Genomic DNA, 20,783 nt, shown 5'->3' on the forward strand with positions numbered 1-20,783 from the left:
CAAGCCATTTGCCAAACAGTCAGGTTTGTTGTTACTTTTACTTTAAGTCTCCCTTCACTCAAAAATTTGTTTTTCCTCTTGTTCCTACAGTTGGATGTTTGAGCCAGAGGACTGTTTTCACATTCATCTGCTGAAAATGGAAAGTTTCTCTCTGTTCACTGAAAATCAGATTTTAAGGGGTGGGCCTACAAGCATGATTTGTGACATCACAACTAGTTTGTGATGTGGAAACTTGAAACCTGCAGCGCACATACATTGAGAATGGACTTCTGTAAACCACTGTAAATGTTCTTACTACCATATCACATCTGTAGAGAAGTATTTTGACTGATGCATTCATCAGTCACTAGAAGGAGTACATCCCTCTGTTGTTGGTGGTGTTTCTACGGCAGAAGTGGGAAGTAGGAAGAGCTGCTCAGAGCCTAGGTTGAGAAGTAATATTAGAAATTGGGTTGAACTTTATTTATTTCTGTTACTTTCATTTTTTAAAATGTTATATCTAATAATTTAGGGTAGATAGGAGAATTGAGTCTTATTTTCATTCCAGTAGAAGGCGGTAATGCAACATTGTGTATGCAAACCGCCTCTGAAACCAACGAAGAAGAAGAAGCAGAAGCAGGAAGTGCCGTACAGCTGTGCTCCGTGGCTAACACAGAAGAAGCTAGCAGGCTAACCTCAGCGGCGAAAATATTAGGATCCGTTGACCAAACAACGCACCTCGACAGCCACTTTGTGACTTTGAATCTAATATGGGGAAAGGCGGAGGTACATTTGAGAGGCTTCTGGGTGAGTTATAAGCACATTCGTCAAGTTGATACTTCATTTGGCAAGTATGAGTTAAAGTGCGATGTTTTCCAGCGTATTGTTTTGAAAGACGCTGGGGCTGTGGCTCTCAGGCCAGCTAATTTTAGCCTGCTAACAAATCCGCTGCTATTGTTTGGAGGCCCGAAATAGGTTCACTAATTTTAGCAACCTGATTAAGTTGAGAACACGGTAAATTTTACTTAAAGTGAAATCGAAACTACGTTACCTTTATCTTGTGATATCGCCGTGCTATTAGGGAAAGCTAGCATTAAACAAGGCTCTTGATTGGCTTCAAATTAGTTCATAATATATCAACGCCAGCTAGTCGTCCACACCAACAGTGTGATAATGTTAATATATAACAAATGACATGGATTGAGTGTGCAAGAATACCAGGCAGCCAAACACAACGTTGTCATTTAGTCAGATATCTATGAGTTTAAGTGTTGAATTCATAAGACCACAACAGGTTGAATAAGTTATCTATCTGCTAGATGGATAAATTAGCTATTAATCGATTCCCTGGGCAGATCAACGTTACTCTGACCCTCCATTAAGATAAAGTTGGCAACTTGACGTTAAATGCTAGTGTTTGTTAGCTTACCCAAACGGTAACCCAAGAAAAAAAACTGTCATATTGAGGTTTAATGCATCATATCGAAAACTGACAATCACGTCAGATAATAACAGTGACTTTGAGGAGTAATTAATGACTGCCAGGCAATTATTTATTGCTAATTTAACCTGCTTGAGTGGTAGTGAAGATAGATGATAGGGTTAACTTCGTAGTGCCCCCTGGCAAAAAAGGGTCTGCTGACACCCTTTAAAAGCCCTCCTCCTCCCACCACCCCATGTGGTAATTTGTAGTGTGGTAACAAAACATAGAAATTTTGTAATATACACCATGTAAGCATAGTGTCAGCTTACATAATGAAGGTCTTAAACATTTGACACAGGGACTGTCTTCAAAGTCAGGACCTCCAAGAAGATCAGGTGCAAAGCAAAACCCACATTAAAGCCTTTATTATGTCCACTGCTTTATTGTTACATGTTCCCAAGCAAAGTTATAATTAATTAGTTTACCATAAACTGGTTGATATACAGTCAAGTCAGGGTTTTTTGGGCTCTTGGGCCCTGTGATAGTTGATAGCTAGTAGATAGTTGGTAATATGTGTTTCTTACCAGGTAATAATGACAAGATGATTATATATTGGGAATGAGTCAAAGTATTTTCATAAGATATGTAAACACATGACAATTTTGAGAAATGCTGTGTTCATGTGATGACCAAACAGGTTGAAAAAAAAATAGTATTCATTTAAAAAATGTATATTAATTGTACGGTATCCATTATAAACTAAAAAAAAAGATATCACGGTTATATAAAAAAGTCAACCCCAGATGATATCTTGTCTCACATCACAATATCACATAGTGAAGGTTATGAAGTCTGGAAGCTTAACAGATCCAGTATGTGTCTGTATGAAGTGCTTGGATTTACTACAGTCATCTCTCATTTATGCCACAGTAATAATATCAATTCTCACCGAGAAAATATCAGTGTGTGATTATATTACATCAAAGGAAGCATTACCAACATCAGGAGAAAGACAAAATACATGTATGTTGTGTATCTATGTAGCCTAGGTGAACATGGTTTCTATAAAGCAAGTCTATCACACGTCCAGGCCTGTAATTAGGAGAGAGGGGGAGGCTGGTTATTTATTGTGCTATCTTGGTTTGGTGTAGCAGATATTTTATGGTTGTTATTTAAATAGGCATTATGTACTGTATGTTAGAGCTTTAACCATCTGTAATAATTTCAGATAAAGCCACCAGTCAGCTGCTGCTGGAGACCGACTGGGAATCCATCCTGCAGATCTGTGATCTCATTCGACAAGGAGACACACAGTGAGTGATTCTGCCCGCTTCCCTGTACATTCACATACCTAGCTGCTGAAGATGAAAATAGCTCAACCACTTGAGTATTATGTTTGTCATTTATTTGTAATGAAGAAAACTGGGCATGCGTGCTTTTTCTGGTTTAATTTATCACATGTACTGGACTGTATTGAGAAATATTTGTTTTTGTCCTTACAGAGCTAAATATGCCATCGGGGCCATTAAGAAGAAATTGAATGACAAAAATCCACACGTTGCACTCTACGCACTTGAGGTAAGATGTGTGTACAGTGGAAACTGTGCAGTTGAAATGTTGCTGCTAAATTATTTCTCAGCTGGTGAAAAATACATTATATATATATATACATTATATTTTTTTACATGTTTGTGTCCTCTCCACAAGTGTATTCTTTTGTCAAAATAACAAAATACCTCTTTTTGGGGAGAAGGTTGCTTTGCTATAACGTGCATAATAAAGAAAAAATGACGTGGCCTTACTCTCCAGGTGCTGGAGTCAGTAGTGAAGAACTGTGGACAGACAGTCCATGATGAGGTGGCGAGTAAACAAACCATGGAGGAACTGAAAGATCTGCTCAAGGTGACCTTTATTTTATTTGTTTCTTGATTTTTATACCTCAGTTCTGCTCAGTTTGCAGTGTATTGTCCACAATCACATTCTTTTCCCAAGTCACTGTGATCCACTTCCTTAAAAGACAACACATAAGTTTTTTTTCATTGTGAAGCTGAATTTGCTGACAAGGGTGAACTGTTGCAGCATTCATAGAATCAGGTTAAATAATATCTGTGCAACTCCACCATCAAAGTAATGGGTAAACTAGTAGTTTTTATAATAGACAGGGTGATTTGCCTGCTCATATTCTGGCTGGAAGCCTCATCACCTTTTCCCACCCTCTCTTCTTACTGATAGCTGCTCACTGTTGACATACAGCCAGCTGCATTTCGGCATGAGCCAGCAATATTTGATTGGATCCTTGCTGTATCATGTGACACAGGCTCCTACAGCCCGTGCCGGTATCGACTTCCTGATGATGTCATTGTCTTGTGACAGGAAGGGATTTTTTTTTTTCAGACCAATGCAGGGGACTTCCCCCCTCAGTTCTTGTCATCAAACACAATGTTTTTTGATTCAGTTAGTGTTCCAACAGCTCAGTGTACTAATGTTATGTGACAACAGGAATGAATAAGATGAATATAAAAAGGACTTAAAGGTGTAAAGACACATTTTTGTTAAAAATTGGGTTCTTTTACTGCCAGAAACAGACGGAACCAAATGTCAGAAACAAGATCCTCTACCTGATTCAAGCCTGGGCCCACGCCTTCCGCAACGAGCCCAAATACAAGGTGGTTCAAGACACTTATCAGATCATGAAAGTGGAAGGTAAGCAGATACGTGGGCTTATCTGTATTTTCTCTGAACTTTTTAATGTCACTCTCACCTGAAATGGAAACTAAGGGTCTCTGAAAGTATAACAGACGCTCCCCACAAGTAATAACACATCTAAATTTATATATTCAGGTCATTTATTCAGACCGAATACTTCCAATTTCAACAATGTTTTAATGTAGAAAATAGATTTTAGCTGTATATTGTGTTAAACAGCAGTTATAACATATTCTTGTTTACTACTCTTATTAGAAGCATATAATGTATGTTTAACATTGTCTGTTTTTACTTTCTCACAGGTCATGTGTTTCCTGAATTCAAGGAGAGTGATGCAATGTTTGCAGCTGAAAGAGTGAGATGCTTTTGTTTTTCTTATTTCACTTAAATAGAGTTAGGTTTATTAAGTGGGTGATATTTTTGGAATCATGTTAAGTTTTAATGGTGTATTAAAAAAAAAATAGGTGAGGAGAAGAGAGGATGACTGTGTACAAAGCTATTATGAGTTATTGTTTCACCATATGTGTAATAACATGTAATGGTCTGTGTGTCTGTCCAGGCTCCTGACTGGGTTGATGCTGAGGAGTGCCACCGGTGCAGAGTCCAGTTTGGGGTTATGACAAGAAAGGTAGGCCGGGCTTTCTTGGAACTAGGGCACTATGGTTTCCTTCATTCAGTTACAGCAGCGTGTGTGGAGCATATGTTTATAGCGCATGTGCAGAAGTTGACCTCGATTTGTGTTTGCTTTTGTTTTTTTGCTCTTCCAGCACCATTGTCGAGCCTGCGGCCAGATTTTTTGTGGCAAGTGTTCGTCTAAGTACTCCACCATTCCGAAGTTTGGCATAGAGAAGGAAGTGCGTGTGTGCGAGCCGTGCTTTGAGCTGCTTAACAAGTGAGTCCCCAGATTTGATGACGGTACCACCAGAATTAGCATGAAGTTTTTTTGTCTCTGAGCGTGAATTACAGCGGCAGCGGACGCCACCACTTTGTCTGTCTCCTGCAATGTGGACAACTCTTTCATTAGCTGCTGTATGACATGAAAGCTATTCTTTATTTTCCTGCTAATGTTGTGCTGTATACTTTTTTGAAGAGCCTAAATATGTATCGCTCTTAGCTTGTTTTTCTTCTGTGCTTGATCACTGTTAACATCCACAGCTATTGTATGTCGGTGAAAAATTTAATGCTGTATCTTGTTTTCATCCATGCTATGAACTTACTTTGTGTGCATATGTTGCTATTTTGTTTTGCTACCTCCTAAGAGGTTATATTTTCAGCCCTATTTGTTAGTTATTTAATTAGTTATCTGAAAAACACATTTAACTTAAAATTCAGTGCAAAAACATTGACTGAAGAAGAAGTGATTAATTTTTTGGAAGAACATTGCAACTATTTGGGCTTTTATAGTTTACTCTTTGACACATTTGACCTTTTTATTTTTTGATATTTGATACATATATGTCACTGAGAAAAGTTATTGTGTTTTGATAGTCCCTAACATCTTTTTGGCATGGCCTATATGGCATACATGGCCATAATTTAATACATTTTACAATTTAATGGTGTGCATTAACTCTGAGTAGTACTTCAAAATTGTATTGCATTTGCTCTATAAATATCTATATAGCAATACAAAAATTTAAAGAATTTAGCTATTCTCCAAAACTCAGCATTATTGTGTGTCCATATGCATGTTTAGATGCAGATTAAGGCTGGGCGAATTTTATTTTCAATTACGATTTTGGCTCTGGACGATTATTTCCTTTCATAATAATGCTCTCGTTTTGTCTTGTGCTATAAATCTAGCACTTAATAAGTTCAAAACACATATACAGCGGGATATTTGTATGATTTAAACAGCTGTCTGTGCAGATTATGCTTCACTAAACGTGACGGAAATAGACTTGGAGTGTAAAAAAATGCAGGGAGACGCATGTCACTCATGCGTGTCTCGGACTCTGTGTGGATTGATACATTTAATAAAATGGAAGCATTTCTGTTCTGTGAATCAATGAGTAATCCTGTTAAATAATCGTGATCTCAATATTGGCCAAAATAATCGTGATTATGATGTTTGCCATAATCGAGCAGCCCTAATGTAGATAAATCAATCGGCATGCTCTCCTCCACTAATTTACAAGGTTTTTTGTCCTTCCTGATCCCTTTTCCTCACCAGCCACCCCTCCCTCTCTCCTCCACTTAGGAAGGCTGAGGGGAAAGCGCCGACCTCAGGCCCCGCCGAACTGCCTCCTGAGTATCTGACCAGCCCGCTGTCCCAACAGTCACAAGTAATGATTTTAGAAACTAACGTAGAGAAATGAGATGGCTTAGTTGATGGTCAAACTTTGAAGTTTAGGTACTGAGAAAATATATCTTTATAAGGACTTCTTGTTCTATAGGGACATGTAAACGTGTATTTTAATGATCATCTGATGATCTTTGGCTCCTCTCCCATCATTTCCACTCTCTGGATCCTACTATGGCTCTGTTCTCTCACCAGATGCCCCCAAAGAGGGATGAGGCAGCTCTTCAGGAGGAAGAAGAGCTTCAGCTGGCCATTGCCCTGTCCCAAAGCGAGGCTGAGGAGAAGGAGAGGATGGTGGGTTGCACAGCTGAAATTTTATATTGTGCTTTTACAGCGTATTTAAAGAGAAAAACTGCTAAATGTCTGTATTTGTACCTACAGAGGCAGAAGAACTCGTACTCAATGTATCCCAAAGCTGACCCCACCCCAGTGACTTCCTCAGCACCACCAGTCAGCACCCTCTACACTTCCCCCGTGGTAAGACTTCTTCTCATGCTGCTTTTCTCTCTAGCAAACATTTTTTCATCATTTTAACAGGATTCAAACAAATGATTGAAATATGCTCTCTAACTGACTTATATGACTTATATACTCTCTCCAGAATTCCTCTGCTCCATCAGCTGAAGATATTGACCCTGAGGTATATGTCCTTCTCTTCTTAAATGTCTCCATTATTCTATACAAATGGAAATGCTATATCATAATACTGATATTAATGTATTACACTATTCCAGCTGGCCCGTTACCTGAACAGAACGTACTGGGAGAAGAAACAGGAAGAGGCTCGCAAGAGTCCCACCCCATCAGCCCCTGCTCCTGTGCCATTGGCTGAGCCCCTTCCGGCAATCACTCAGCCTGTAGAAAGTCATGTCCCTGTCCCTGTGCAGCCAGTCAGCATAGTGGAGGTAGGTTGAAACTTTGTGCTGTGAGAGTAGATGTTAGTTGTAGTATTTTTTTTTTATGTCTAGCTGAACTGGTGTGGGCAAACAACAAATGACACTCTGTGCTCTGCTTCCCTGTTGTTTCTGCCTTCAGCAGCAGTACCAGAACGGGGAGTCAGAAGAGAACCATGAGCAGTTTCTCAAGGCTCTGCAGAACGCCGTCACCACCTTCCTTAACCGCATGAAGAGCAACCACATGCGTGGCCGCAGCATCACCAACGACAGCGCCGTGCTCTCACTCTTCCAGTCCATCAACAACATGCATCCACAGCTTCTGGACATCCTCAACCAGCTGGATGAGAAGCGATGTTAGTGCTAGTTGTGCGCTACTTGTGTATAAATTTTTCAAATTTATTGATCTCTGTGTCCCCATGTGTCCAGTGTATAAACTGTCACATCATGTATGTTGTTTGTAGTGTACTATGAGGGGCTGCAGGACAAGTTGGCTCAAGTGCGCGATGCTCGGGCAGCCCTCAACGCCCTTCGCGATGAACACAGAGAGAAGCTGCGCCGTGCCGCAGAGGAAGCAGAGAGGCAAAGGCAGATCCAGCTAGCACAAAAATTGGAGATCATGAGGCAGAAGAAACAGGTGATGAAACAACTCCTCCACTGAGAACGTAGAAGTCGATGCGCATTATCATGCTTATAAGTGCTTGCTTTTGTACTGCAGGAGTACCTGGAGATGCAAAGACAGCTGGCCATTCAGCGCCTCCAGGAGCAGGAAAAAGAGAGACAGATGCGTCTGGAGCAGCAGAAGCACACAATCCAGATGAGAGCTCAAATGCCTGCTTTCTCCCTGCCCTACGCCCAGGTACACACAGTGTCTACTATCATCTGCTGTCAAAATAAACTATTTCCACAGGGGATCCAGTCAGTGAATGAACCTGACCTAACAGAAATCAAATGTCTCACAGTTCTTGGGAGCAGAAATATATGAATGAGGGATATATACAAAAAGCTGCAGACATGAGGGCCTGCATGGTGTATGATTGAGCAATAAATGCAGTCCAATATTAATTATGAGCTTTGTGATTCCCATCAGCATCACATTTTATTGTATTGGTCAGGTATTATCATTTAAATGAAATGGGGATTTAGACCCCATACTTACCTTTTCATTTATGTGCATTTACACAGATGCAGTCTTTGCCGCCCAACGTAGCAGGAGGGGTGGTGTACCAGCCTGGTGCTCCACCCAACTACCCAGGCACCTTCAGCCCTGCTGGTTCTGTGGAGGGTTCACCTATGCACAACATCTATATGAACCAGTCTGGGCAGACTGCACCACCACAGTACCAGGCCATGCCTGGTCCTGCTACAGGTGAGGATGTCAAGTACACAGCTAACTTGAAATATAGAAGGAACACTTAATAAGAATCCTTTTCATTAGAAACGGTTGCCCTACTGCACTACATTCAGTCATGAAACATTTAATATGATACGTAAAAGTTTTATTCGCACATGTGTGTGACTGACTGTCCTCTCTTTCACTAGATCCCAATATGGTTAATGCATACATGTACCAGGCGCCAGGCACCAACGGGCAGCCTGCTCCTCCTCCCGGTCAGGCCCCTCCCACTACTAGTCCACCCTACTCCAACTACCAGCCCACACCTACACAGGGCTACCAGGTCTGAGTGACTCTCTTTGTAGCCCACTTTCAGTTTTTGACCACCGCATATACACATATACTACAGCCAGACAAATAATCATCCCACTAACTGTCGTCCCTGTTCTGTGCAGAATGTGGCGTCTCAGGCCCAGAGTATGCCCCCCATGTCCCAGGCAGCCCCCACCAACGGTATGGCTTACATGGGCTACCAGCCATACAACATGCAGAACATGATTTCAGCATTGCCAGGACAGGATCCCAATATGCCCCCCCAACAGTCATACATGCCAGGTCAACAGCCCATGTACCAGCAGGTAAGTCACTTATTTCCTCCTTTACTAACAGGTATTAGCAGTAAGAACATCTGATCTGTCTGGTAGATGGACACAAGAACCTTTAAGTTAATCATTGATTGGTGTCTTCTCAGTCCTGCCTAATCTTATTATTTTTACTTCCGCGTTCCTTTCCTGCTAGGTGGCTACCCCTGGTGGCCCGCAGCAGCAGCAGCAGACACAGCAGCAGGCCCCTCAGGTTGTGCCGGGCAGCGCAGAGGCACAGCTCATCTCCTTCGACTAAAAGCTCACACGCCGCAGGGTCTGATACACTACGCCCTCTCTCTCTCTCTCTCTCTCCCCCCTCCTCCTTTGGTCTCTCCCCTCCCTCTCCGGACTCTGAGGATGCCCTCTGGAAACAGTCACACCTACCTTCCACCTCGTTGTGATATTGTGGCAATGTGAAATATCGTGATGATGTTGCAGAACTGCTCTCCTTGCCAGCCCCTCTCTCCCCCACTTGAAGTATGGGATTAGGGGGGGGGGGGTAAAGCTGCAAGGGAGAGCACCATAACCCAGACCCTTTCATCCTCTACCTTCGTCTTTCCAGCTGATATGTATGTAGTATTTCCTTATTAAATCAATAACTGAAGCTCAGAAATAGTCAGTGGTATTAAAGTTAAAAACGAATAAGAAAATACGATAATAAATGAGGAGAAAAAAAAGACAAGACATAACCATCCATTGTCTCATATTTTTCTAAAGCGAAATTTGCATGTTAAAATTTTATTGATTTTTCTGGAATGGAAGTGAATCATTGCAACCTGTCTTCACACTTTTGGCAGTGATCGGTAGACATCCGTATGTGCTGTTTAAGAGATCGTGGGTGTTTTTAGATAAAGAGTGAGGTCAAGGAAGAGAAAGCACAGTCAAAGGCCTGATATAAACGGCACTAACTCACGTCTACATCAGGGTTCACAGCTTGACATTCCAGTTGTAGATTTCAGTTCCATCCCTTCTCATGTACACAGACACACACAATCTAGGGTCATTTTTATCTTGTTTTGGCATTTATTTGTTGTGCACTTGAAATATTGAGTGTCTTAATGTAGTTTTAAGATAATGAAACACATGGCAGGGATTGTACATTGTGGGAGAAATGTCAGAAAATTAACTGGATGATTGTTTAATCCTCACTGAATATACTTTTATAGATTAAATCATTGAAATTACACTGCTACTGACTATAAAATACGGATACTAAAAGCCACAATCCAGCAACTCTAATAGCAGCCTCCATCTCTTTATTAAAATGACTTGTGTTACATAAATTACCATTATAAGACAAGACTGAAAGAAGCAAAGGACCATAACCTATAATTAACTGCAAATTTCCTCCAAGTGCATTTGGTTGTAACTGTCACAGACAAGGAGATCTACATAGTGACTACAGGTGGGCACTCCTCTCTAAAGTGCACTTGGCTCTCCAGAAATGTGCGAAATGCAGAGCAAACATGATGTGCCGCATGTATGTATCACACACACATAATCAGTGATTTCTGTAACCTTTCATTTTCCATCTGTGAACTTCTTTATTCCATCATACTGATCTGTCTGACTTTAAAGTAATTTTAAAATTATATTTAATAAATATCTGGTTCTTATTGTCCACTTGATTCATCTTTTTTTTTTTGTATATGCTTCCAAAGAATTAGAGAAGAAAAGAGTATAGTATGACAGCCTTTATTAGTGTCACATTTATTCATGTTTCAGTATAAATATGGGTTTTAAATGGTCTTTTATAAGTGTAAAGGCTTGAGTAAAATGATGAAATGTGCTTTAACACATGACTTAGAATTGTGCATTACAGTGTACAAAAAAAGAAAGTTTGCTTTTCTCCTTTGTGCGGTTTGGCTTCTTTAAAGTTTTCTGAAGATGAGGCATTTGTAGTATTCTTCCATCTCAATCTGCAAAGCAACATTACAGGTATAAATATTGCAGTTTTATTACCAAATCCCCCCCCCCCCCCCCAAGCTGCAAGTAGCATGTGACTCACCATCCTCTCCATACGCATCCCGTTCCCATAGGCCAGCTGTCTGAGCACATCGATGTCTGGAAGGCCCCACTCTGGATTTCTGTGTAACAGATGACTCGTATTGTCATGTAGCAGTGGCACTGGGTGATTTTTTTTTGTATTTTTCAATATCAATATATCACAATAAAACAAGAACAAACATATAATCAATCAAACTGATACTCAAAGCAATTGACTGGGTTTAATTGTTCTGCATTATATCAGAAAACAAGAACTTCAATCATTTTCTTTGTTCATGGTTAAATTTACACAAATACATTAAGTTTAAGATCACAGTATGATTCCTCTGAAGATTAATAATCGATTAAAATATTGGCCAACCCCAAACTATGTAGTATCGTTTAATGTATTAGAGACTATTATAACCCACTCACATTTCTCGAAGTTCTGCATCCAGGAGTTCATTGCAGCTTGGTGTAATGGTGCCGTTAATAGCATACACCTAGAAAATATTTCACATTTAGACAAATCAGTTTTTTTAAAAGCCTGTTGTGCCATGATTTTGCACTTCACACTTAAATGATGACATATGGTTATTTTGAGTGCATAATAAACTTGAAACTACAGTTTTACATACCCCATATGTTATCAAAAGGCCGTTTGGTCTGAGGATCTGACCTGCTCCATTGAAAACACCCTTGGGGAAATTATCAAAAAAAAAAAATTGATATGAAACAGATATTTGCACATTTCAACCATTAAGAAATTCTGTGTTTTATGGGCCCTCATAAATGAACAATAGCATCATTTTTCCCAGCCTGAATTACTCAAACAATTTAGCTCAACATCTGAATTGTCTTTTACATAAGCGTGCCTACCTGTGCTGTTTTAAAGGAGCTGTACTGCAGTAAGTTAATGGCAATAATAACATCACAGGAGCTGCGAGGAAGGCCTGCCCATTTCTCCCACGGTTCACTGGCATCCAGGTGAACAGGTTGCAGCACAGTCTTTGCATTGGTTGCAGCAATGTATGCCTTAATACTGTAACAAAGGTGTGCAGACGTTATCTCACTTTTTAATTTCAAATTCATAGATTCCAATAAACCACTTGCTGCTATTTCATATACCAATGTATGAACTGTAAAATTGACAACCTGTTGGCCATGAAGCGTACTGCCACAGACTGTATCACTACTGTATAGCCATTTATTTAGATCATTAATAGATTAATTGAATGTGTCTGTTGCACATAAGACATACTCCATAACTAATGGAATTGTTTCTCTATAAGACTCAAACCTGTCCCGAGACTCCTCTTTGATGTCTGACGGTTGCCAGGTGACAAAGGGCATCTTCTGGGCAAAGCGTATGACATGCTGCCCGGTTCCAGAGCCCAGTTCTAAGGCGAACAGCTGCCTGTGGGACTGGTCCTCCAGCACATCTTCGAGTACTGAACACAGATCCTCCCAGTTCCTCTCTGCCTGAGGTGATAGCAACATGGTCTGGAGGGGAGAAACAGAAAAACACTGAACCCTGTCATCTTGTTTTGCCAGCCTATGGACTGTATTTCTCTCTCAGAGGATCCTTCTTACCTTAACTCGTGCTGGTTGACAGGGGCTAGCGGGGAAATGGCATATTGCTGCAGGCTGGATGTGGTAGATGACAGTAACAGCAGATGGGTGCAGAGATTACCTGGTTAAGAGGATTCTGTTTGCGCTCGTACCAAGTGTTCAGCACTGGTACAGTCCAGGTAGGACACACACACATGCACACACACACATGGAGAGTAAACCGAGACAGAGATCAATTCAAACAATAAATTTGTGTATAGATATTACACAGCAAGATTATCACAAAAAATAAATAAATAATACAATCAATAATAGGATTACTAATCAACATTATAATCATCATTACATTGCATGGTATCATATTGTATGGGATTGTATCATATTTTAGTTTAGGCCCTTTGTGACTATTAACAGTAGTAAAAATGGAATAATAGAGAATGGAAAATGATGGCATGCTTTTTTCTATATTTTAGCAATAAATTTCAAACAGATCATCTCACATAAAATATAAACTATGTAATAGAAGGGAAACAATCAACAGAGATTGTATTTTTAATGACAAATTGTAAGGTTTTTAATAAAATCTAAGACTAATTTGTTGTGATCGATATCTTGTTTCTCAAGACTACTGGATCTTATGCATGAATGTACAATTAAGATTAGGTAAAGATAAAGAGAGTTTTGTTGTTGCTTGTGTCAGGCTTGTGTCCTCAAAAAGTCCCTTAGCTAGCAGATAAAGGTCCTATTCATAAGCCTCAGTTCAATTGCCAGCACTGACAAAATTTTAAAAAACATAAATTTCATGTAATTTCGTCAAAACCTTCAAGTGTTACTCAAATTATTTCATTTTCTGAGGTGTATCAGGCTGTGTTGTTGCTCTGTGTTACAATAATAAGTGGACAAAGCTTCTCAGGAGGAGAGAAGGAGGTAGAGAAGGAAAGGAGGCTTCAAGAGGCTTCAGCAACAACATCACTTGTGGTTACAACTGTATTAATAATCCTTTAAAGGATAGGTTCACAATTTTTCAAATCTGTCTTAAAACAACAGTCAGGTGCCCATATGAACACTGAAAGAGGTTTTCCTTGCTGTAATCATTCCTCCTGTTCATACTAGCTATTAAAAGATCCCCTTCAAATGCTTTTGATGTAAGTGATGAGGGCCAAAACCCACAGTGTGTCCACACATTTTGTTCAAAAATGCATTTAAAAGTTTGTAATAATAACAATAAAAATAATAATAATGGATTACATTTATATAGCGCTTTATCTTGATACCGAAAGTGCTTCACAGTGAAGGGGGAAAACTCACCTCAACCACTACCAATGTGTATCACCCACCTGAGCTGCGGTGGAAGTATAATAACAAAAAAGACTGTAACATTTAAAGATATCTACTTTATTTGACTAATTTGGATGGCTGAGGCTTCATATTAGCTCCAGACAAACTTTTATACATTTTTGCATAGAAGGAAGGCTGTGGATTTTGGCCACCATCACTTACATCGTAAATGCATTATGAAGGGATCTTCTAACGGTCAGTATGAACAGGAAGACCTATTTCGGTGTTCATTTGGGCATCTGATTATTGTTTTAAGACAGACTTGAATTGTGAACCTATCCTTTAATGATGATTTACTGTTGTGTTGCAGTTCCTCACTGTGACCACTCGAGGGCAGTGGACACTCGTGATTTTAAATACACTCATGTCAATTAACTCTGAACATCAACACAAACACCACAATTTCAAAATGAAACAAAAAAGACAGCAGAGTTTCTAATGTTTTGCCTTAAATATGCAAATTGAGGTGGACAAACTTTCACATTTTTGCAGAGCTGGTTACTGACATGCATTACATGCTGCAGGCCTCCAATAAGTGTATATTATTAATGAAGGTACTGTTAACATTATACTACCATTATACTATGATATTAAATACCTCGATTGATACTTGTAGGAATTAATATTGTAGTCTGTATAATTTTCATTTACTTATTTGTTTATGTATATATTTCCAGGTCCCTTATGACAGTGGTTCTCAAAGTGGGATCCGGGATCTATATTTATTTTCTTAGGACGGCAAAGTCATGACCCGCCCTACTCACCCTCTGATTGGCTCACCCTGATATTCTTACCCCAACCCTAACCTCATCCCTAAACCTAAAGAGAAGGGACGAGTATTAGCCAATCAGAGACGGGTCATGACTTCGCCGTCCTAGGAAAACAAAAAATGGCGTCCGGGGCACCCCAAGGGTCCTTGAGGGGATTTCAGGTGTTTCCCAGCAAAAGGTTGATCATTTATTTTCACCATAATTCCATTCATAAGTAACACAATGACAGAATGTGTGACTATTTTTGTCATGGATTTCATACATTTTCTATAATAAAACATCTAAAAGCAAAAATCTTGTCAGATTGGGACCCCGGGACAAAATCTTATGAAAGGGGGGTCCGTGATGTAATTTGTGTCAGTGTAGGGGTCCTTGACGTGAAAAAGTTTGAGAACGACTTCCTTACGGGCACCCATACGTTTTCTAACAGTTCACGCAATGCATTGAGGGTAGGTCAGGAGCAGAGAGGACGCCATGTGCTTTTGAGGCAGAGGGACTGGAAGGAGACCTGGCTGCGACAAACTTGGCTGGTTTTTAGAGGGAGAAACGGCTCCATTTAACGAAAACATGTACTGCACCAGACGATGCCTCCGGACCGCGTTGCGGGCTGCAGCGAGCATTCACCGGTACGTAACGTCAGCTGAACGGGTAACAGTTATTCACGTAACACCGGTGCAGCGGTTACGGTACATCAGTGACTGACTGACTCTCTGCTTCTTCAAGGGCAGACAGCCGCTGACTGCTGCCCGCGAATTTGATTGTTAAAGCTGCTGTTGTCTGTTCAGCTCGTGTAAATACAGAATATGTATTTTATCCGCAGTTAAAATGAAGTTTCGTGTTTCCCGGCTGTGTGATAAGTAGGTTAGCTAACGTTAGCTTGGTAACTTTAGCCGGCAGTAAAGATAACTCGACTTAAACGCCATGATCCAGTCATCTGCGATTAGTCTCATGAAAGACTTTGTCTTATTTTAAGTTTGGTTGTAAAAACTAAATGTTGCAGCTGTTGGATATTTTCCTCCATTCAACAGCTATACTTCTGACAGCCAAGGTCACACTAGTGTAAATGGAAATTCACATTTGTGGCTGGTCAATAACCATGAGTTTTATCATTCAACGTCTGGCACTGAGCAAAGCCACAAAGATGACCTGCAGGTTTAATGTTAAGGAAACGAGCGGATTTAATTTTCTAGACTCCAATGTTGCTCTTTGTTTGTAGGACCAACTAGCAATGGTTTTCATTGTCATTTATTCTGCTGAATAGTTTAGCTGATTGGCTGTTTGGTCTGTAAAATGTCAGTAAATAATGAAAAATGTCCAGCACAATTTCCTGAACCCAAAAGTGATGCCTTCACATTGCCTGTTTGAACTCAGCAACAGCCCCAAATCTAAAGTTTAAGTGTTCACTACCATGTAATACAACAGAAGCAGCTGGAACTGGGGAATGTTTGTCATTTCTGTTATTTAAAAAAGAAAGAAAAAATGAATTGGGTATCAAAATAGTTGCTGAATAATTTTCTGTTGATTGATTTGTCTATTTGTTTTAGTTCTATGTGATTTTTCTTGTAAATTTCTGAATGACCTCACATCTTCATCATCAATCAGTCTGATCACTTGAACTAAGTGAATTAGAGATTCAGCGACACTGATATCGGTTATCGGTCTGATACTGACTCAAATAGCTAGATTGGGTATCAGTGACAGTGGGCTGATCTGGTATCGGATACAACTATTTTAATAAATAATAATTCAGTAAATTTACATCTATGTCTTTATTTGTTACATTGTTAACAAGTTTAAGTTTAACGAGTCAAGTTCGGAAAGCAATGTTCATGTCAAACCTATGTCAAACCATAAAAGAATGATCCTCTACCACACCGTGAGCAATACAGTTTATTAATTTAACACTAGTATCGGATTGCATCCCCAGTCTCAAGAAGACCATTGCATTGTTTAAGGAGATCATAAGCCAAAAAGATTTGAATCCACAGTTGCAGAGTGCAGCTGTTAAGTCTTAATAACTGAAATTCCTATTGTGTGAGCTTATTACATTTTGACTGCTGTAAGCACAGGTGTGAATGCAATCAAAAAGGCATTATGATCCAGCTACTTAAGCCAAATGGTCAGTGATCACATTGTGAATGCAAATGTATCCCTTAAATAAACTTTATAGTGCATATTCGGCATAAGAAACCATTGTGCCAGACAAGGATTGGAAGTCTGAAGCCAAAGCGAGGTACCAAATGGCCACTATAAACCTCTTACCTCACTGTGTGGCTGATTCGCTTATTTGTGTCAGTAGTCATCAGCAGTCAGAACAGAGTGGTGGAGAAAAAAAATGATCAGAAGTGATCAGTAAAGGCACATCTAAGATCCACACACACTTTGGATATATCTGTATAAGGAATGTACAATGTGCTGTATTTTGTGCTGTGGGGACCAAAGTTATGGACCAGACACAGTCAATCATTACACGTATCCACTTTCATTTTATAGGCAACAGCTTCAGCAGCAGACGCCAGCCCTGTGTGCTCTCAGGCTTCTAAGGACCAGTCCAGCCACCCACTCAGATGCCATCGCCACCCCTCCATTAGACGGAGCACCCAAACAGTATTCCCCTAAAATCCAACAGCTCGTCAATGACATAGCCAGCCTCACCTTGTTAGAGGTGTCGGACCTCAATGAGCTCCTCAAGGTATGTGGGGAAACTTCTGAAATACTGAATCTAAAGAGACTACGGTGATCCCTCTGTGTTGTCATGTTGAGTGAACATCATCGTTTTTTCTTGGTCACAGAAAACTCTGAACATTCAGGATGTTGGAATGATGCCAATGGGGGCGATGGCTGCATCAGCTCTACCTGGGGCTCAGGTGAGAATACTTGTGTCAAGGTCTACTTTGTGAGTTGGAGCTAATAGTTGTATTGGATCTGAGTGCACAAATAAATTTGCTAATTTTTTTTCCCCCACCCTCCTGAAACTAGGCCGCAGAAGAAGAGGAGGCACCAGTCAAGAAAGAGAAGACTCACTTCACAGTAAAATTGACAGAACTAAAAGCAGCCGAAAAAGTAAAACTTATAAAGGAAGTGAAGAACTGCATCCAAGGCTTGAATCTAGTGCAGGTATGTCTCATTTTCTGCCCTCAGTTTTGATATTCACCATTTAATATTTTGCCTCGACCTGGTACTTGTTTTTCTTCATAATACAGCTACACAGTACACACAGTCTAAAATATGCTTACAATATGATGAAATACATTTTAGAAAAGATACAACAGGTGAAAATCTGTGCATAAATAAAATATAATCTTCATCAAAGCTTTTCTATGGTGTTTGGAGTAAATAACTGTGGTGATTTGGATATTATCTCTTTATCTCCACATTAAAGAAATGATTTCTTTGAGTCTGATATGGTGTTAATGACAGTTGGTATATCTGGAGTGCTATAGTTTCAAATAAAACTAAAGATCAGGGTTTAAGCAGGCTTACTATATTTAATATTGGTCTAGCTTTCTAAAAATGTATTTGATCGGCTTCTGCAGATTTACTCAGGACAGTTATTCCAAGTCCTGTTTGAACAGACTAGGTAACCTCACTAAATCTTGTTTCTTTTTTTTCTTTTCTCTGTTCATCCTAAACCAGGCTAAAAAACTAGTGGAGTCTCTTCCCCAGGAAATCCGGGCCAACGTATCCAAAGAAGAGGCAGAGAAACTGAAGGCAGCCCTGGAGGCAGCAGGTGGCACTGTGGTGTTAGAGTAGATCTCCACCTGCCCTCCTGCCCTGCTGCTCATGCACTTCGTCCTTCATTGTTCCTTTTTTTCTTTTTTTTCTACACGACAAAGAAGACAAGATCCCAGGAGAAAAGATAACAAAGAAATGCCTTCTGACATTAATACTGTCTCTTGACAGCGTCAGGTGTGGCGGTACAACTCAGACTGAACTTTCCAGGTACACAGCCTGCACAAATGGCCGCCCAGCTGTTTGCTCGTCCATTTGCCTGCATATGTGTCTGTCTGATACTTGCGTAGCAAACAAGCTGCAGAAGTACAGGCCTGGGTGAAAAGTAAGTAAGTTGGTCATACTGTATGTGTGTATGTTAAAACTTTTCACAGAATGAAAGATTATGCTGTGGGGACATGGTTACCATTACCTGTGATGAAAAACACCAGATATCTTTTTCAGGGAATGGCAGGGCTGAGTCCTTATATTGCTTATAGAATTGTTGATAATGTGATTAAAAGTTGAAATATCCATATTTGTCCTTTCTCTTATGTGTTCTTATATTGATCATGTGGTTGAGTTTATGTAAAATGTTGGATATACAATCTTTAAAAAACATAACTAGAAAATGCAGTGTCTGAAGAAATTGCATGTGACTGCTGAAAAATGAAATTGATTGCACTGCATTGCTAGAAACTGAATTGCATTGAAATTCTACAAAGACTAATTTTGCCCGCAAATGGGATCTGGGAACTTATGACCTCATGTCTGTAAGAGCACAATGCACTGAGCTGATGTGAGATTTTCATATTTAGACTTATAATTGCATAAGAAATAAGGGTTGCAGCTGTGACATTCTTATATCAAAGGGTGCTGGAGCCGCTTTGAATGATGGTACATGATAAACATATAAAGCAGGGTTATGAGGAGAGCTGCCCTGGATGGATATCGAACCCAGAACCTTGTAATCTTAAAAGGGAAAGCTGACCATTACCAGGGCCTAACCGCAGAGCCAGCAGGGGACTGTGCCTGATGATATAACACACTGATAAGATCTGAAACTGCTGTAAAAGCCCTCAATTTAGACTTAAATTGCTCCAAAAGTACAAAAGATATCACAACACAGAATACAACTTTGAATAGTGAAAGTTTGCTGAAAGTTTTAAAGTTTTAATGGAGTCTGTAGGATAAGGGATGTACGAGCAGTTGAGTTTCAAAGTTATGAAGGTTCCAACTCAGTTCATTCCTCCCTGAGACTGCCATTATACATGTCTAAAAGATATACATAAAAATGCTGTAATATGCTAGAAAATAGAAGCATAAAAGCATACATCTGCTGAATGAGGTTCACAGTTTGACATTTTTCCTAGCACAAAGTATGCAGCAAGTATGCTGTTATGTTGCCTTAACCTAATAATGATGCTGTCTCACCCGTGGGACACTTTAACCTCTGTAACTTTGGTTCAGGTTCACTTCTACTCATTCTGACTTTTTGGTTGTAAAATTTAAAGATTTGGCTTTCAAATGAAGGGTTGAAGAACAGTAACCTTTATATCTTGGCTACATTATTTTGTGCACAAAAAGGGGGATGCCTGGTAAAAGGTTAAACATGAAATGCAATACAGGGACTGAAAATCTGTGTATTGAAACATTCAAGGAGGAAGTGAACAGTTAAACCTAGACAGCATCCTGCTTTACTCCTGCTGACCACTAGAGGTCATAAGATCTCTTTTAATCAACAAGACAAGGTGAGGGTGGCTATCTTAACCACATTTTTTCCCTGTTTAATTACTGAGATTTATTTTGACAAGAGTTGAAACCAGTTACTGTCCTGGAAGAGTGGAAAGCAATTTCAAAACTTGCGATAGTTTGGGCTTTGGCAGGAAACAATATATACTATTTGTAGTTACTACAAGTTTAAAAATGTACAGTAAACTCAAATGCAAAATTACCTTCAACCCTCGACTCCAATTATTCCAGTATTTTACTCCAGTTATTTTTACACCAATTTTACCCCATTTGGTCTTTTTCAAGTGTTTGAAGTGATCAGGTATACATACACCACCTGATGGGAATCTACAATCTGTGACATCATCAACAAGTAAAAGGTACACCTGAGG

At 39.8% G+C, this 20,783-nt stretch overlaps 3 protein-coding genes across 8 annotated transcripts; 2 read left to right on the forward strand and 1 right to left on the reverse strand.

The window, feature by feature from the left end:
* The first annotated feature begins 612 nt into the window (after window positions 1–612).
* On the forward strand, window positions 613–10,904 carry hgs (hepatocyte growth factor-regulated tyrosine kinase substrate). 5 transcript variants are annotated; one of them, XM_044330586.1, is made up of 20 exons: window positions 613–786; window positions 2,631–2,715; window positions 2,905–2,980; window positions 3,212–3,304; window positions 3,982–4,105; window positions 4,411–4,463; window positions 4,668–4,736; window positions 4,876–5,000; window positions 6,282–6,393; window positions 6,606–6,704; window positions 6,792–6,887; window positions 7,012–7,050; window positions 7,145–7,315; window positions 7,449–7,659; window positions 7,768–7,940; window positions 8,022–8,162; window positions 8,489–8,672; window positions 8,846–8,982; window positions 9,095–9,277; window positions 9,438–10,904. In XM_044330586.1, exons 1-20 carry the CDS (start codon window positions 750–752, stop codon window positions 9,537–9,539), a joined length of 2,310 nt encoding a protein of 769 aa, XP_044186521.1. In that variant the 5' UTR covers window positions 613–749; the 3' UTR covers window positions 9,540–10,904. The 5 variants fall into 5 exon arrangements, with proteins under 5 accessions (XP_044186521.1, XP_044186524.1, XP_044186520.1 ...); XM_044330589.1 differs by having other exon boundaries at window positions 6,309–6,393; XM_044330585.1 differs by having other exon boundaries at window positions 614–786; window positions 7,446–7,659.
* zgc:103625 (methyltransferase-like 26 B) lies at window positions 10,005–20,675 on the reverse strand. Of its 2 annotated transcripts, none has more exons than XM_044330592.1 (8): window positions 20,616–20,675; window positions 12,863–13,006; window positions 12,570–12,772; window positions 12,149–12,311; window positions 11,908–11,967; window positions 11,705–11,772; window positions 11,292–11,370; window positions 10,005–11,202 (listed from the first exon to the last, which is right to left on the reverse strand). In XM_044330592.1, the coding sequence occupies exons 3-8, from the start codon at window positions 12,767–12,769 to the stop codon at window positions 11,155–11,157; spliced, it is 618 nt and encodes a 205-aa protein (XP_044186527.1). In that variant the 5' UTR covers window positions 12,770–12,772; window positions 12,863–13,006; window positions 20,616–20,675; the 3' UTR covers window positions 10,005–11,154. The 2 variants fall into 2 exon arrangements, with proteins under 2 accessions (XP_044186527.1, XP_044186525.1); XM_044330590.1 differs by lacking the exon at window positions 20,616–20,675 and adding an exon at window positions 14,778–14,876.
* On the forward strand, window positions 15,382–19,194 carry mrpl12 (mitochondrial ribosomal protein L12). Its single transcript, XM_044330593.1, has 5 exons — window positions 15,382–15,575; window positions 17,443–17,641; window positions 17,742–17,816; window positions 17,929–18,066; window positions 18,586–19,194. The coding sequence occupies exons 1-5, from the start codon at window positions 15,517–15,519 to the stop codon at window positions 18,700–18,702; spliced, it is 588 nt and encodes a 195-aa protein (XP_044186528.1). The 5' UTR covers window positions 15,382–15,516; the 3' UTR covers window positions 18,703–19,194.
* Window positions 20,676–20,783: the final 108 nt, after the last annotated feature.

This window comes from Thunnus albacares, chromosome 17 (assembly GCF_914725855.1).
Source record: "Thunnus albacares chromosome 17, fThuAlb1.1, whole genome shotgun sequence".
Taxonomy (NCBI): Eukaryota; Metazoa; Chordata; class Actinopteri; order Scombriformes; family Scombridae; genus Thunnus; species Thunnus albacares.

Bases quoted from the DNA above. Each gene is read 5' to 3' on its own strand.
- hgs (XM_044330585.1), top strand. From the start codon at position 750: ATGGGGAAAGGCGGAGGTACATTTGAGAGGCTTCTGG. The intron at 7,051-7,144 runs GTATATGTCCTT...ACACTATTCCAG, and splicing joins CTGAAGATATTGACCCTGAG to CTGGCCCGTTACCTGAACAG. The intron at 7,941-8,021 runs GTGATGAAACAA...TTTGTACTGCAG, and splicing joins TCATGAGGCAGAAGAAACAG to GAGTACCTGGAGATGCAAAG.
- mrpl12 (XM_044330593.1), top strand. From the start codon at position 15,517: ATGTACTGCACCAGACGATGCCTCCGGACCGCGTTGCGGGCTGCAGCG. The intron at 17,817-17,928 runs GTGAGAATACTT...TCCTGAAACTAG, and splicing joins CAGCTCTACCTGGGGCTCAG to GCCGCAGAAGAAGAGGAGGC. The intron at 18,067-18,585 runs GTATGTCTCATT...ATCCTAAACCAG, and splicing joins AAGGCTTGAATCTAGTGCAG to GCTAAAAAACTAGTGGAGTC.
- zgc:103625 (XM_044330592.1), bottom strand. From the start codon at position 12,769: ATGTTGCTATCACCTCAGGCAGAGAGGAACTGGGAGGATCTGTGTTCA. The intron at 11,773-11,907 runs GTATGTAAAACT...AATATTTTCTAG, and splicing joins GCCTTTTGATAACATATGGG to GTGTATGCTATTAACGGCAC. The intron at 11,203-11,291 runs GTGAGTCACATG...GTTGCTTTGCAG, and splicing joins GGATGCGTATGGAGAGGATG to ATTGAGATGGAAGAATACTA.